The sequence below is a fragment of the Ceratina calcarata genome, unplaced genomic scaffold (assembly GCF_001652005.2).
Source record: "Ceratina calcarata isolate Rehan_Ccalc_2016 unplaced genomic scaffold, ASM165200v1 scaffold25, whole genome shotgun sequence".
Lineage (NCBI taxonomy): Eukaryota > Metazoa > Arthropoda > Insecta > Hymenoptera > Apidae > Ceratina > Ceratina calcarata.
In genome coordinates, this window is record NW_017147017.1 from 2,387,606 (window position 1) to 2,405,581 (window position 17,976).

The window sequence follows — 17,976 nt, forward strand, 5'->3', positions numbered from 1 at the left end:
GTATAATTCTTAATACATGATTTTCACAGCTTCTTATTATACGTCTTAAACTTTCGGCAGAGATCTTGCGGTTCATACAACCTTAATTCCATTTACTGCATCGATACCTCAAACTGTCGTTCTTTGCTTTTGGTTGACCAGGACGAGGAACTTCTTTGGCATTGACCAGATGTCTTGCTCCCCAATTGCATTGAACGAACCGCCACGCGCCGGCCACGTAAACCGCGTTCCAACTGTTCCGAAATCGATTGTCCTCGAAGCATACGCCCGGTTGATAGCCCGCCGATTTACTGTAACCCTTTATGACCACACAATGCAGTCCCGCGTAGCTGTAAAAACAGTGTGACGTGTATCGATCTCCGGCATGAAACATTCGAGTTCCCATCAGACTATGAAACGTCACGAGTGACGAACTGTTGTTCAAGCACCATTTGCCCGATTCTAACGTGCCAGCTAGGTGTTAAATCATTATTTTAGGCGTGTCGCGAGAGAAATGGAAGTCGGTTTGCCTACCTGCATAATCGTTTGAACAGAACGTGGTAACTCTCGGTCCCGTGTTTTATGCCCCTCAACAAGCCCATAGGCGTGTCCCCGCGCAGATTCTCGTCGAACTGCATCGTGTTCAAATTCTTCACGGTGATCCACCGGAATATCGTCCTAGCTTTCTCTATGTCCGATCCGCATCTGCTCACCAACTGCCGCACCAAATCTGTGAACGTTTTCTGATCCTCCTGTGCCACCTGATTTATAAAAAACAGAAAAAAATAATGCTTTTGGGTAACGTCTTCCTGAGGCTCGAATCTGTATCGCATGAAATCTGTAACAATTCCACATAACGTAGAGAACTGATACAGGGTTCCCTTTGACCCTCCCTAATCGTTCGGCGAATCGTTTCAGAGTGAACGAAGCTCGTAAATCGATTGCGAAGTCTAACTGTGTAGCTGATAGGAGATATCGCGTCAGGATATATATGAAAATATCGTCGACGATTTCACGGCTGGGTGGAACCTGTTTAAAATTCTGCGGCCGTGACAACCACCCCACGAGCCACGACACGACCGTGTTTCGTCGTCGATGCTGCGTTTACGACGGGATAGACTGTTAAGGGACCCCGACTTGGGGAGAGGGAAGGGCTTACCGAGATAGCTATCTGATCCATGTCAGCAAACTCGAGAGGATCATTGTAGATATGATACTTGGCGAGGGCCGGGGGTTGCGGGGGTGGCGCGCGCGACGGATAAGGCATAGGCGGCGCTTCCTGGGCATAACCGTCCCCTTCGTCGAGATACAAGCTCTCCTGGCGCATATACTCGCTCCTCGCCTCGTTGATCAGCTCCAACATCTCCGAGCTCTGTTTCTCCACCAACGCGGCGGTAGCCGCCCTAGAAATTTGATCAAGAGTTATGCACGTGTGAGCCGAAATTTTCACCCTTAAGTCTCGAGAACTTCGTGACTGGTTTTAAATAAATAACTCGATTCAGCGGAACTTCGTCCCGTATAGGTGAACTGGATCGCAGAAGATGTGGGATCGACGGTGCCGCGCGTTGCCGAGGGACAGATGAAACTAGCCCGTTACGAAATGTAATCGACGACACGCAAATTACGACACGTAAAAACCGCGTGAAAGTAATTTGTACAAGTTGTACGATCAGAAAAACATGCTCGTCTCTCTTCGTTATACCACCACCTGCTTTCTATCATCTGAACAGTACATACTTGTTACGACTGTCGAGAATCGCTCCGTTGTAACTCTCTCGTAGGTCGCGCGGAAATGGACACAAGCTTTTCCCTCCGAATGGAAAGCAAACGAGCAAGCCGAGTTAAAAGAGTTAACCGCGGGTCAAGATGGTCGTTCCCTCTTCGCGATTTCACACGGCGCAGGGTAATCAGAACGACGCGGTATGGAATCAGTTTAATTAGGTAACGAGTACCGTTCGTGTTCCAGCATTTTGCGCGTGAGACTCTCCTTCTTCTTATCCCTGCGCAGAGTCATGTTCTTCTCCAGATCCTCCTTCTCCTGTTGAAATTGCTGTGTACGTGCTCTTCCGCCTTTTTCGCGTTCCCATCTCGCCGACAGCTGTTCCAGCTCCTTCTCCCATTCGTCCTGCCCGATAAAGAAACCCCGAGTTGTTAATCCCTCCACTGCGACGCTGATTACCGCGGATTTGATTAAACACCAAAGAGGATGAGTCGCGTTACCCGAAATTCCTCGCGAATCCGTCTGTCTTCCTCCTCGCGATGGTGAGCGAACTTGCGGTACAGGTCGTCCTCCTCCTTACGATGCTTCATCTCGAGACGCGTCTGCTCATCTCGGTCCTGTTGATAATTACAACAAAAATTGATCATCATCAAGGATACTCTTTCTCTCGATCGTAAAAACCGTGGTAATCATTTTTCTCCCCTTTTACGCCGCGAGTACATCAATCTCGGATGATTTAAAAACATAACTCGACCGATCGAGAACGAGTTTCACTCGGAGACGAGTTTCCGCGATTAAACCTCCGTTCTCTACCCTAGAAGACGCGAAGCAATCGCCTAAACGTCCCATAGACAGCGACGCTCGTCCAGTTTTTGTCGGATTTACTTTCACGCGTCGCGTTTCTGCTTTCTTTCTGTAGAGATTCGCGCCGTCGCGTCGGGAACGATTCACGCTGTTCTCGTTGAGGCGATTATCGAGAGGAAGAGAGAGGGAGAGAGAGAGAAAAAGAGAGAGAGGTTCCGTGGACAGATTCGTTCTCACGATCTCGTCTTGTTTGAACAGACGAAACCGAAGGACGAACTAGACACGCCATGAGAGGTTGAAAAAGGGTCTCCACGGATTTGGCGTCGCGTTGCGTAACCGATTTCCTCTTCACGTAGCTGGTCGCAGTGTTTCGAACTCCGAGAAGCCCACGCTACGGTTACGTCACCGCAACGTTACGTTACCGCGTGAAGTAACCGCGAATAAGGACAATGTTAGGGAACATTGACATTTTCATCGTTTTTAGAAATATTCCATGAGCAATTTTATACGGACGATCGATAGATACCGTGTATTATATGTATACTGCAATTAAGAAACTGAAATCTCTTTGGAAAGTTTCAGAAAATATATATCCAACACTGTACTGTGGAGAAAACAATTTCTAGCGACTCGGTTGTAGCTATTTAGCGATCAATGGTCATCGAACGTTGTTTGCTCTGCGGGTCTCTGATAAAAATCTCGAGGCGACGAGAAAGCGCGCTAATACGATTAATTCGGTCAATCTGTCGCCGGCGTCATTGAGTAATTTCCTTTGCCTGTTTCACCGCGCTCGACCAGTTAACTAACATTCCACGTCATTGAGTTCTTTGACTTTCGTTCAGGTAATAATCGTTCATTATCATTTGTCTAAAAGTTCGATGGTCAGGTACTAATAGAATACATTTTCCAAGTTGGAAATTGTTTCAGAATTACATTATTATAATTACGCGCATCTGGTTTTACAATTAATTAGACATTCCACGAACTTCGCTCTCCTAAGAGGCTTTTAACTCTCATTGTTCTCTATTCAATATCGAGACTTTTATCCAGTAGAAAAGCCAGCGTGTCTTGCGTTGTAAAAGAGATCGCTAATGAGAGTAACTCCAACAATCTGTTTACCAACATCGTTAAAAAAAAGAGTAATTTCCTCTCGTCTACGTTAGCGGTTAACCAAGATTCCGTCACGATAGAACCTCCCAGCCTCTGTTTGCTCTTCCCTCGAGGAGACAGGCTGGTGCGTGTGATTCGAATGGACGCGGCGCGACCGAACGGTCGTCAATTTTTACAGAAAGTCGTCCTCCAGGTGGATTTTTATCGAATCGCTCAAAAAACAGTGATATCGGTAAAAGTTTGCGCTGGCTACCCATTCAATTTCAAGGAAATCCGTGCCGTCCCCACACCATCTGTTTAATCCCTTCATCCGTAAACAGAAGATTTGTATCAGTCCTCTCTGTGATTAAACTCAAACATAGTTCCGCAGAATCGTGTCTCGCCTTTTCTACCGCGAGCTTAACGAACGTTTTCTCTTTTACGTACGGCTAGGCTTTTTCTTATAAAAATTAATGAGAGTCGTCCGAACGGTCTATACCGAGCCATTTTAAGATAGTATGAGCCGTAAGATCTCTGCCACAAGTTTAAGACATGTAATAAAAGCTGTGTATAATATTTGAGGCAATGAACTTTTAGAGAAAATGATAATTACAGACGAGTAAGGTTTATAATATTGTTCCACCTGTTTTTCTCTGTCATAAGAAATTTCCAAAACATAATTTCTAATATTCTGACACATAGTTTTGGCATTTTTTGATTAAAATAAAATATTTATAAGTATCATAAAAATTATTTCATCTTAAAACGTGTGCCAATACATTTTTGAGTCATTATAATATTCATGAGGAATTAAAACGATTAATTCAATACATATATAAAAATCTGTCAAAGAAAGTGCAATTGATTGAAATCACAAGAAATTCAAATTGTATGGACCAAGATTGAAAAGAATATGCTGTTTTTAAGAATTTATGAATACTTTCTACGCCCACTACATCTAAAGATTATTTTATTCATTCGAACGAAACGAATCTGCAGAAGGCAGAACAAGTCCGGCGTACGATTGACCGCGACAACGATTCCAATTAACATCCGTGGGTAGTTTGTTCGCGATGGCGCGTGAGAGGCGAAGCCACAATAGCTCTTTAAAACAGGATACGCGCGTACACACGGCTCGCGGCCGAGGAACGATTCTCTAATTAAGCATCAACCAGCAGCGAGTACCGCAAGCGGAAGCGATTCTGGGTCCACACACGAGGTTTCCGTGTGCCCGGGAAAACGAGGTAGAGAAACACGCAGCGAGGACGTTCGCCGCATTGTTCTCGATCGCTCCGGAAGCGGGTCGCTCGCCTGAAGAAAGTTGAGACGCCGCGGAACCTTGAAACAGGCGGAGAATCATCGGACTCGAAGGCTGCACCGGCAGCTTCTTCGACGTCCGATTTTTGCGATCGTTTACGCTTCACGGTGCCGCGACCGTGCGCGCAATTTCTTGCGACCGAACGATCGGCCTCGAAACTGTCCGCTCGAATCGATCCTCGTCGAACGACGTGGCCATTCGCGAGATTCATGATTCCGCGAACCGTAGAAATCCGCCGTTCCTCATCGATTGGCTGCGTAAAGGGAAAACGTCGACGAGAGTTTACGAGCGAGTCGGAAAACGCGTGGGTAGATCTCGAGCGAGCATAGAAAGTACGCTTCGCTCTAACACTGATTGTGAGTTAAACTAACGGTCCGGCGTCAGTTATCATCGGTTATGATAAGATAGGGGGTGTTCCTCGCATTAAACTTAGATTATAAGCTTAACCCTTAACGGTCTCTTAGCTTCTTAGCTCAATTTCTCTACACTGTTTCTACAAATGGCACACCGCATTAGGGATTTACAAACAAGTTATAAATTATCTTCCTTGAATTATACGAAATCACGTTTTTGGTAGTGCGTAAAGGTATGAGATGAGTCTCAGGAATCGATTAACGCAGACTGAATTAACGCGGAACAGATTGACCATGGGTTATGCCCATATATTTCCGTAACTCGTTAAAGGAACGCAAAGGTGTGCGTGTTGCCCACGCCGAGCCACACTCGTTTCGCAACACCGCAGCCAGGCTGACATTCACGAAATAACATATGTATAGAGGCGTTTTGCTGTGGATGTGCACGCGAAAGCGGATTGAGAGAAAACGCGTTGCCCGATAGTAGAGCGACTAGCGGCTCGGCCTTCTTCTTTTGCTTCTTCTTTCTACGCCGTTGCGATGGGAAAACCTGGCAATCTCATTTTCATGTAGGGCCCGTCCGTCCCCGGCCGCGGTTCACATTCCTCGCTTGTCAAGCGATTCGCGCATGAAAGTCACGGCCGGCGGGCGGCGCGGCTGCCGGGACACGGAATGCCGGCACCCCGGACCGCATTCCACGCGCCGGCCAATCGGAAATTCGGGGCTTCCGACGATTTTCCTGTTTAAAAGGGTCTCACAGTCTAATCGACTAATCGTCGTACCCGCTCTATTCCTTGCTCGAGAATTTTCACGCGTCGCTGAACCGAAATATGTGATTTTATTGTGCCAAAGCAAGGTGACTATAATTCACATTCCCGAGAACCGGATGAACCGCGACCGATCGATGTATACAGTTATGCTGGTTTAGACGAATCAGTTATCTCGATTAATAATTAGAATTCGTTATCTCCTGGATTCCGTTAAAAATTCTATTTTCTATATTAACGTTCTACTCTAATTAATTAATTATTAGTTAATTGAACGACGATTAGATGTAAATTAGTTATACACTAATTTATGTATTGAATCTAAAAGTCTAATTGATGTGTACTTTAATTGATCGCGTAATCAGGCCGTCACTAAATATTATTGTATACATTATCCAAACGGTCATTACAAAACAATTAGCTGGAAATATTATCAAAGTAGAGAACGTATCTTTATTTGAAATGGAATAAATTCTTCTTTGGTGTTTCTATGTGCATGGCACAGTGGGTTTTCACATGTTGACTTAAGTTTGTATGAAACATCTTTGCCAAACGTTTAAGAAATATTTTCGATATTTCAGGCAATGAACTTTGAGGAAAAATTATATTTAGAGAGAAGTAAGATTTGTGAAATTATTCAACGTGATTTTTTAAGTCACAGCAAATTTTTAACGTGTAATTTTTAATATACTAATGTACTATGTACTATGTATAATTTGGACACTTTTTGGTAAGATTTTACATAACATGCAAATGTTATGCTTTCTACTTTCGGTATTTTTTATTTTCTTCTTATCTTTAATAATATCCTCGAAATTGATATTAGTTCAACCTTAAAACATTCTTGAAACGGGTTTTAACTCCTTTGACAGCATCGCAAAATTCCTAAAATATTGTTCAATTACTGCTCGGTTATTAATGTAATACCTAATAATAACTGGTTAAAAAATGAATGCTTTGTCATTGGTTTTATTTCAGGACTCGTACAACCTGAACGCAAGTTATCGCCATTTTTGCTAATCGAGAGGCACAGTAACGTGATCGATCGACCGGGAAGGCAGGAACAATCTCCGTACGCGGGAATCCCATTCGAGAGCCAAGGAACCCGCGGCGCGAGAGGTGCAACGAAATAATAATGTACCAATAAAACGACGGCGATGTAAGACGAGGCAGGTAATTAAGCCGCGTAATTACGCAGCGAAGACCGCTTCGAAATAGGAGGGCAGGCCCGCCGCCTAATATGGCGGTGACCGTGACGAATGATTTCACCGGATTCACTGCTATGCGCGAATGACTCACCAGATAATAATCGATGGGCTTCTCGCGTGCCTTGCTGTAGCCCTTCTGAAGCTCCGTCTGCTTAAGGGCATGTGCGATGTGAAGCGCGCTCGCGTCGAATCTCCCGTATTGGTATCCGCTCCCGTCCCCGGAATAATTGTGGTTGTAAGGCGAGGTCGCGCCTCCACCGCCGCCGCCGCCGCCGCCGCCTGAGTTCCCATGAAGATCGCGCTGCGACGAATTCGTTGCCGGCGGCGAACCGTGTCCGTTTAGGTGCCTGGCACAATTAGGCGAGTCTACATTATCGTAACTGCAACAAAATTATGCAACGGGTCTTCAGGGGCCTGGGGTTCGCAGCTAATGTCATTGATTCCAAGAACAATCGAGTTCCAACTCCCCCTCGCGAAACGCATTCGCTGATTCTGATCAAACTAACGCTTCATTCAATAGAACGTGATTTAATTCAGTGTTGCTGGCTCTCACTGTATTAATGCTAACGTTCAATGCATTGCGAGAGACCGCAAGAGTACGAGAAGCATAAACAGGATCGGTTCTTAACTATGGCCAAGCGCGGAGATAATAATAAGCCGAGCGTTATGGTTATATTTTCCGCGCGCGTAACGTTCGCTTCCGGTATTTAGCATGCAAATGCAACGAGCCCGCGGTACGGAAAACTGGGTCGGCATTTTTAACGGGGCCTTGGCAATGTTTCCGTGCCGATTCAGCCGTGTTCCTTGCGCCGAGCATCCTAGAGCTAATTGCCGAAGCCTGATTCATCGAGTAACGACAGACGAACAGAGGATCCCATCGCATCGCATCGCCTCGTGTACGCCGCATCGTTTATGAGAAACCCGGAGAGTCGCGGTTAAATGAATGTGTTACACCTCTCGCGCTCGTTCTTTCCTCCGGGGTTCATTCACTTGCGACGCGATGCCTCCGCTTCTTCTTCTTCTTCTTCTTCCGTCTCGTTCCTGTGCCGCAGCGTGCACGCGTGCGCTCCTTATGTCAGCCGGAGGCGGCTCGCGAAACACGGCTGCAAGAAATTCTTCCATCGGACGGACGCGTGTAAACCGCGCGCGCGCGCGCTTCTTGCCTCGCTTTTGCTCGAAGAAAACGATTCGAACAATAACGAGTGAAATAATGTTTATAATTTTGCATTTATTATAATAATAACGTTCATCTAACGTAGGAGTAAAAATCTGTTTCTGAAAAAAATACTGTGGTTCAAAACTGTAATAGTATGCACTTCAAAAATTGTTTAATAGTAGGAGATCTGGACAGTCCTTAAGTATTCATTTAATCGATAGATCGACGCGAATCACCACGGCGAGCTCGTTACTCGAAGGAAATCGGGTCAGGCATTGACATTCCGGCCGAGCAAGTGCGCTTCTCGCACAATCGCGGTTTCACACTTTGTTCGAGACCTGCTCAGAATTAAGGCCAATGTGGCTATGCGTTATGTAACGAAGACGAACCTGATGAACCAAATGTCTTTAGTCGACGCGTATTCACAGTGTCTGGATGAACGATTGTCATTTAAGGATGTATAGGCTATATACTTAAATAATGCTAACATATTGAATTTGTTNTTATTAGCAGTTCTTCCGACGTCTGATTTCTTTTTAATTATAGGAACTGCGTTTTTCTAAGGTAAATAAACTTTTCGGATTGACTGTATAGCCAATACATCCTTAATGTTGTATGAGCCGTACGATAGCTATCGATTAAACTATTATAATTAAGTCAAGTCAATTTCTGGGCCAATAGGTTGAAATAAAGCTATTATTCATTGTTTTTATTGAAGGGCTCATACAACCTTAAATCGCGCACATGATTGTCGCGAGATATTCGCGAAAAAAAATTAAACTTGTTAAAAACTGTTCATCTGAGTTACATGACTGATATACCACATGGGAAAGAATAATCGGTTTTGTAAAATTCTAATTGTTAGAGAAATCAGTGGGTCGAGTACGAATGATTTGTCTCGTTCCTGGAAACCCATTCAGAAACTCGATTAACGCGAACGAAAACAACGGCAGTAAATACGCAGTAAAAGACTGATTGGTTGGTTAACGTTAACAATCCCGATTAAGAAATAGTTAACCGGTGCAAAGTCCGGGGCGTCCGTTCGTAGTCCACTTAAGCAGCGATCTCGATTTAACACCGAAGGGAAAGTGGTGAAACCGAACGTGAAGCGAGTCGATCGACTTTCCGGCCGGTATCGTTGAAACCCCATTAAAACACGAGAAACGTAAAGGAGGCCCCGGCCGTAGCGCATTAATTTTCTTCCAACTGTCGTCGAGTGGCTCGAGCTTTAATAGCTTTCCGCGGTTCTATTTCAGAATCAAAAAGGACGTGTGATCTGGATTGTGAGAAACCAACACGGAATTTTAACGAGGCTTTAACAGCAGCTTGTAACTTTCAGTACATAATAGAAATCGCAATGAAAAAATACTTTGCTCTGCGTAAATTGTTACTAGAAGCAAAGATGAAAATGATTAAATCGTTTTGCATTGATGGAAAGCGAAGTTAAATGTACAGTTGGAGTTCTTCCACGGACTGAGAAGTAAGCAAAAGGGGAGAAATGCTTGCATTAATTCCGCGATCGCTTTCAAGGTATCGTTACGTAGCTGTAGGGAAACGTTCCCAGAGTAACTCAACCCGTAACCTTTGGATCAACGATACCGGTTGCGTACGATCGGCCGCGTGTCCTTGGAATAAAATCGTTGAAACGCGCCTGGAGGAAGGCTTGATTACGCGCATACCACGAAAATTATACGTCCCGGTAGCATTTTCGCAAGAAACGACACTTTTTCCTGAATCACTGCCCCGTTTCCGGTGACGTGACCGTCGCGACGTGAATACGAAACGAGAACGCGAGAGAACGCGATGCAAATAACTGAGCTCGTTTCAATCGCAACTAGTTACCCCCACGTGCTACGCCGTAACTAATTTCCTTATTACGGTTACTGTTATTTAATCGGCACCCATTTTGCTCGCGGGAAGGCTGCGTTCAACGCGTTCCGCAATAAGCCTCGAACGGTGCGTTGCTCCTCGTTGAATAGTAATCCGGGATTTTTCGTTTCCCTTCGCGCGGACTCGCGATGGGGCAGGTATAACAGTATCGCGGAGTCCTTGTGTTCACGCTAATATCTATAAACGTAACAGGGAACGAGGAAAGGGTTGGATCCGGACAATTCCTCGACACTTCGTAGCTCACGTTTTCTAAGTAAACTAAAATAATCGTAGAGCATCAAATAAAAAGAGACTCTACTGACCGAAGACACAACGTCTTTGTAACATTAATCAGTGGCTCATTCATTAAATGATATTTATGAGTGATCAGAATGAAGACGATTTGCAGCGAATCGATTTATGGAGATTGGAACGACTTGAATACATGGTAGAAATTGACACTATTTTAGTGCTACCTGCTTAGCAAGTCTACGGTACACGTGCTCGTTCCACGAATCTACCGCAAATTCCCACATCCCGATGACGTTAGATCATCATCGGTTTCTACTCAGTACATTCTCGAGGCTACTAGCTTTACATTAAACACGGTACTGTTACAAGACTGCAAATATAATTTATCTAACCGTGTCAAAAGTAATTAATTGAACTGAAAAATTGAAATTGATAGTTCCCAGAGTAACTCAACCCGTAACCTTTGGATCAACGATACCGGTTGCGTACGATCGGCCGCGTGTCCTTGGAATAAAATCGTTGAAACGCGCCTGGAGGAAGGCTTGATTACGCGCATACCACGAAAATTATACGTCCCGGTAGCATTTTCGCAAGAAACGACACTTTTTCCTGAATCACTGCCCCGTTTCCGGTGACGTGACCGTCGCGACGTGAATACGAAACGAGAACGCGAGAGAACGCGATGCAAATAACTGAGCTCGTTTCAATCGCAACTAGTTACCCCCACGTGCTACGCCGTAACTAATTTCCTTATTACGGTTACTGTTATTTAATCGGCACCCATTTTGCTCGCGGGAAGGCTGCGTTCAACGCGTTCCGCAATAAGCCTCGAACGGTGCGTTGCTCCTCGTTGAATAGTAATCCGGGATTTTTCGTTTCCCTTCGCGCGGACTCGCGATGGGGCAGGTATAACAGTATCGCGGAGTCCTTGTGTTCACGCTAATATCTATAAACGTAACAGGGAACGAGGAAAGGGTTGGATCCGGACAATTCCTCGACACTTCGTAGCTCACGTTTTCTAAGTAAACTAAAATAATCGTAGAGCATCAAATAAAAAGAGACTCTACTGACCGAAGACACAACGTCTTTGTAACATTAATCAGTGGCTCATTCATTAAATGATATTTATGAGTGATCAGAATGAAGACGATTTGCAGCGAATCGATTTATGGAGATTGGAACGACTTGAATACATGGTAGAAATTGACACTATTTTAGTGCTACCTGCTTAGCAAGTCTACGGTACACGTGCTCGTTCCACGAATCTACCGCAAATTCCCACATCCCGATGACGTTAGATCATCATCGGTTTCTACTCAGTACATTCTCGAGGCTACTAGCTTTACATTAAACACGGTACTGTTACAAGACTGCAAATATAATTTATCTAACCGTGTCAAAAGTAATTAATTGAACTGAAAAATTGAAATTGATATCGGAAATAGGGTGTAAAATTAGAGCATTGATTTTACATACAACCGTTATGGACAAATGATTTTTATAATATTAATTTACTAATTAGTAGATATTTGTGCAAAATGAATCATTTATCAAACCGGTTAAAGAAACGCGTTCTAGATTTCTTTTCTTATCTAATCGTAAGCATTTCCGGACATAAGTTTATATGAACTTTTCTCAACTATTTGACCTCGATCATACTTAGAGGTAGAGTAAGTTTAATCCTAACGTTTCTGAACACCCTGTATGTGCCTTTATATTTTCTGCACATTTCATTTTCCTTCAAATCCGTAGCCTATTGATTGCTATGATAAGAAATCTCTTACCAGGACGGATAAACTCCTCGCGGTGACGCTCCACCGGCTCGGATCTGCTCGTTGACGTAACCGCTTCTGGGCACGTTGAGAGCGCTCCTGATGCCCACGCTGGACCCATCCAAAGTCCCCGGGCCCGGTTTAGGAACATGACTGCTGCAATAGACTTCCTTGTCGTTGATCGTGTGCTGATTGTTGTAGTAGGTCTTCAGGGTCAGCTTGGTCCCGCAGATCGCACACTTGAAGCAGCCCGCGTGAAAGAACGTGAAGTCTTTCAGCGGACCTACCCTGTCCACCTGATACACCGTCTGGTTGCACCTGAGGCACGTGCTTTCGTAGAAATTCGGTCGATACATCCTTCCCGCTCGTCGAGCTTCGCTTGAGCCACCGTCTACCGAGTCGATTATGCTTAATCGTGTCCTCAGAACCCACTGTATCTTGCCGTGGCAGCATGCGTCCTTGATAAAAGATCGCCAAGTTGTAATGGACACGTACAGACAATAAATCAATTCGGAATTCTACCGGCCAATGGTTAATTGTACGATACGTTATTCAATTATCGTTCGCTGATTTTGCCACGAAGCATTGTGATTATAAAATGAGTTACGGGTGAATAAACAGGATTGGATTTATCATTTGTATTAGTTCAACGATATAATCCGGTAAAATGCGCGGTTTAATTGGCGGTAATTACCGTAATGCAAAAGACGCGTGCGCGCGTGAATCAGACCGAGGCCGTTTCTTAACTCCCAATAATTATATCCCCAGGATGTTTGAGAAAGAGAGAGGAGAAAAACAAACGGCGAAGCGTACAAGAAAACATCGGGGCGATAGCATCGCGATCATGCGAAGCTCGAGATTGAAAAATTGATAAACCAAAACGAACGAGTGACCGAGCCGCCGACACTTCCCTGCTGCCTTTTGCAACGCGGATCCCGTTGCCAATACTTTTCACAGTGGACGAATGGGTAATTGCAACAGATTTGGCGGGTGCACGTATGTGGTTTCGAACACGAGGATTTTCACACGCGAGAAACGATACGCTCGTTTAGCGTTACAATCGCTTCTTGGAAATCGCATTTCTTTTTATTCTCTGCTTCCTTTTTACAGTTTTCTATGCTCTGTTCTAGTTGTGGCGAAATAACAATAACAAAAGATTAGAAAACGTGCTAGACTGAAATTTATTATTTCTCAGAAAATTTGAAGAATTTCGTCAGAATTTTTTTTACTATGATCCGAGGTTTCCCTTTTCTCTTTACAATTCCTTATGCAAAGTACGTCGAATTCTCTTTCCCGCAGACCACAATGGCGATTACGTCACACAGTTAGCGACCATGCACAACAATACCGTAATAAACAGAGTACAGTCGAGCGTGTCACGCATCACCGAATCCGCGGTGCTTTCCGCTCGTCGCGACACGCACTGATTCGTTTTTTCAGCCGCCTTTCAGAACCGCGATCCTTCCCCCGAGACGAAAATTCCCGATGAAGATGGACGCGCTGGAAAGTTCTTCTTCCGGAGAACGAGCACGCCTCGCGTTGGAGAAAGCATTTCGCCGCGATACTTCATTACGATCGATGGATTTATGCTCGCGTCGAGTCTTACGACTGACACGGAATTCATACGCTGACCCTTTCATGTATCTCGTAATTAAGCAAAATTATTTGTCTCGTACGGTGTTTATCAATTTGCAATTGAAGTGTATCGTTGCAGGTACGCGGAAGTCGTTACTTAGTACGCAGCTGAACGTTCGTTAAATTAACCGAGAAGCGGCCAACATTTGTATCTCATGTTCGACGGTAACAGTCGTAAACGTTTGCGGATGATCGTAAATTACATGTGCATTTCTTCCTTTTTTCCCTCGGCATATCGCGTCTTGTTTACAAAAACCCGGCTCGACGTACGCTTTTTCGTAATCGCGAGAGATCTCGCCGCGGTCGGCTAGAGACCAGCGCAGGGACTACGCGCGCATTTTAATCACGCGTTGCGCAACGTTCAAAGAGGAAATCGGTAACGAGTAAAATGCGACACTTCCAATTAAGTATACAAGTACTCCCCGGTTGCCATTCATCGTTTGACGCGTGCGTAATCGCCAATTTCAACACAGATGCCTGTGCATACACGTTCTTCTCTGTACCAATCGTTCGACAATCTAAACTTCGCAATCGAACGCCAGGATAGAAATACATACGGCCGAGCATATGTGCAGTCGAAACGGATGTTAAATTAACTCACTCCAACTTCTTTAATATCCGTCCAAACAATATATTTTTCTATGGGATGGAAGAAGACTTACAATTAATTTACTATGCAATTTTTATTGGTCGAAATCGAGAAGAAACAGTAAACATTGTATTTATCAATTTTTCTATTGGGATCTCTAATAATTTGAAACATATCGTTTGTAAATCTGCGTAAGTAACTAATACATATGCATGATATAAAGTACAAATAGGTAGCTGAGCTGGAAGAGATTCAGAATTAAGAAAATCTCAGGCTTTCACAACTTTTAGTCTACAACTCAGATAAATTGAAGAATATTTAATGTTTCGTTGTTTCTAACTTTTTAATGCTTCCACTAATTTTGATAAGACTTTATCTATGCATATAATTTACTTAGATCGACAAATGGAATATATCAAATTTTTATTAGAGATTCCAATAAAAAAAAGTGAAGAAACAGGACGTTCACTTTTCTCTTGCTTCGACGAATAAAAATTGTTCACTTACTTTTACATATTGCATAGTAAACTAAATCTTCATATATCTCATAGAATATAATAAAAAAAGTTATTCGATTTTGGAGTGCTTAACATTCGACTCTACATCGTAGGATGTCTCACGCCGGTCGCAAAATACACGACGTCACACATGTGAAAATTATTTATTGAATTCCCCGTGTCGTTTATCATTCGATAATGCCTGCTTGAATACCCGGTGTGTCCCCATTCTTGCCCACCTTCTCTTAGGTATTTACGCTGGTCGCGCACACGTATCTAGGTACGTGCATTGGCCACGCACGCGTGCGCACGCGTTTCACAGACACAGACGTGCTCGGGTATACGTAATTCTGTGTATTTTAAAGGAAACAAGAAACATTATCGAGGTGAATCGATGGGCACGCGACTCTCGATTCCGTTCGACGCGGATACGACGAGCTAACGGCTTATCGTTCGAGAAGCCGCGTTATTTCCGCGTTTGCGACAGTTTGTCTGGTTACTTAACGCGCGCGAAAGTACCGGTGAATAGCAGGCATTCCATTGAACGGGCACGTCCAAGTGGCCTGGTACACGTTCCACGGGTTTTACTTGATCTCCTTCTGTCCCCCAACCGATTCCAATTATCCTTTGCGCGAGAATCATATTCGATATTCAGTTCGATGGAACACGTGTGTCCATCGACACCATTAGACTTCGCGCAACGAGTTTTGCGTTACAAAATAAGCGAACGAGATATGTTATAAAATTATCGGGCGCGGTGCGATTGGACCGGTCGCTCCGGCTGCAAGACAATCGGCTGCAGGATGAAAAAAGCCGAGTTCACCAGCAAGGCCAGATACCCCCCTTGCCCCGCGAACGACCCGGAACGATATATATCAACGTGCATACTCACGTTCTCATGCTTCCATGTCCACCAGCGTGGTCCACAAGAAACCTCGACGCACGTTCCGCTGCATCTCTTCTTCACTGGTCCCCTTTTACCCTCGACACGATTTACTTTCTATCTTAATAAATATGCCGTGCTCCGTTTACCATCGACGAACTTCGACACTGTTGAAAATCGCGCACGATATCGCGAAACGAGTTCCGCTGCGTTCCGACTGCGTCGCGTCCTCGACGAGCATTAAAATCACCGGGTGCCCGACAATCACGGACGCACTCGGACAGAACCTCGGCGATTCCGGAAACAGGTCCACCTGTCAGCTAACCGGGACGTATCCAAACAGTTCTGAATAGATCGACGCCTCGTGACGTTTCAACTCCGGGTTCCCGACGGATCAGCACCAGACGTATAGCCGCGACTCGACCTTCCCGTCGACTGAACGTCTTCTGGCACGGTTCTTTTTCGGTAGGTGTCCGCCACCTGGAATGAGGTCTCGCCACCAACCGAGGCGGCCACGCGAGAGGTCGAACCTGAATATATCGCCACCTGCCTCCTTCGACGTTCCAGGAAGATCTGAGGTGAGAGGGACGGCCATTTTGAGGGACCGCCGTACGGCACTCAGGTGGCGCTATCGTTTGGAGAACTCACTCTTTTACCTGCGTTCGCCTGGTATTCCTCACCTGCGACGACCCGTGCTTGTTGCCTTCTTTATCTGTTTCTTCTCTTATTTTCATTATTAATCTCACTTGGAGAGCTTTAGATATGTCTTTTACTTATAAGATTATCAACAGTCTTATACCTTGCCCTGACCTAATCCCTAAAATTAACGTTCCGGATAAAATCTTGAGAAAAAACGAAGTACTTCTTATTGAACGTTACTGCACTTTGTACGGATATTACAATGCGATAAATCGAATAGTCGTTCATGCCAATTTTTCTCATTGTAAGGCAGATATTTGCTTTAAATCTGTGTCGAACATCAATTATATCATACTTATTCTTTTATGTACTTACAATAGTATTATGTCATTCAGTTTTTATTATTTTCATTGTTACATTCCATTGTTACATTTTATATACGTTATCCTAATTTTATATTTTATATTTAGTTTCCACTTTGTTCTTACTTCTTACTGTATGCCAATGGGTTTAACAAACCAGTATATTAATAATAAATAAATGAATATTTATTGCAGATGTTAAATAAAAATGACCACGTTCTTATTTTTATCAACTAATTGAACAATTGATGTTTGTTCTTCTTGAGAGGAAAACAATTTCTTTGAAAATGATTAATCGTGTGGGTGGATAGATGATTGTCCCAGGATCTGACAGTTTCTCGCTTTTGCTGGAACGTGGTTCACTACTTTCATTCAATCAGCTGATCGATACGTGATGAAAAAAGAAAGCGGAGACCACACCTCGGCTGTGTTTACCAAGATTGGTGGTCACTGTTTTAGAATTTACGCACTGATCACTCTTAATCGCTCGTGCATGATTCACACGATTCTTCTCCTTTTCTTCTTCATATTATTATTATTAATTAATATAACCAAAGTAAGAATTAAATATAAAATATAAAAGTAAGATAATACGCAGAGTCGTGAAAAATGTTGAATTTAATTTTATGATATAAAGACCAAATCTGTGGAAGAATATTCTACATATACTTGGTTTACCAATAAAATATTTTTAGAGTATTGGAATAATGAATATGTACGCCCTCGTGGGCTTTAATATTTCTTTGCAGGCAGCTTCTCTACCTGTCGCTCGGACGTCATTTTTCGCCTACTTTTTAACAACCAACTTTCACTGACGCATTCGGAACACCGTTCGACGGAACGCAGTCTGACTCAAGTAGGCGCTAACTGTTCATTTTGCGAAGACAATAAGCTGGTGACGAGAGCTGTTCAATTGTATCGTTAACAGGTGTGTCAAAGAATAAAACAATTGAATTGGAATATAGTACAGAACGTAAAGGACAAAATGAAATCACTCATTCAATGACACTAAGTCTACCAAGGGGGGTCAAAATAACTTGTTTAGCATTTCTTATAATCATTATTTATTTTCAGTACATTTCGT

General features: G+C 43.8%; 1 protein-coding gene across 6 annotated transcripts in view; it reads right to left on the bottom strand.

Annotated features, from left to right (window-relative positions):
- The window catches only part of Hil (peptidase hillarin), a 21,296-nt gene extending 5,290 nt beyond the window's left edge, over positions 1 to 16,006 (bottom strand). Inside the window, exons 1-8 of one of the 6 annotated variants that reach the window (XM_026811899.1) lie at positions 15,901 to 16,006; positions 12,300 to 12,745; positions 7,330 to 7,618; positions 2,200 to 2,316; positions 1,932 to 2,104; positions 1,139 to 1,382; positions 514 to 740; positions 108 to 329 (exon numbers count right to left, since the gene is read on the bottom strand). In XM_026811899.1, the coding sequence (XP_026667700.1) occupies positions 108 to 329; positions 514 to 740; positions 1,139 to 1,382; positions 1,932 to 2,104; positions 2,200 to 2,316; positions 7,330 to 7,618; positions 12,300 to 12,643 (1,616 nt within the window). In that variant the 5' untranslated portion in view covers positions 12,644 to 12,745; positions 15,901 to 16,006. Of the gene's footprint in view, positions 1 to 107; positions 330 to 513; positions 741 to 1,138; positions 1,383 to 1,931; positions 2,105 to 2,199; positions 2,317 to 7,329; positions 7,619 to 9,976; positions 10,209 to 10,976; positions 11,209 to 12,299; positions 12,746 to 15,900 lie in introns of those variants that run through there. The other 5 variants (XM_026811896.1, XM_026811897.1, XM_026811898.1 and 2 more) reach the window with 5 other exon arrangements.
- Between the last annotated feature and the right edge of the window lie 1,970 nt (positions 16,007 to 17,976).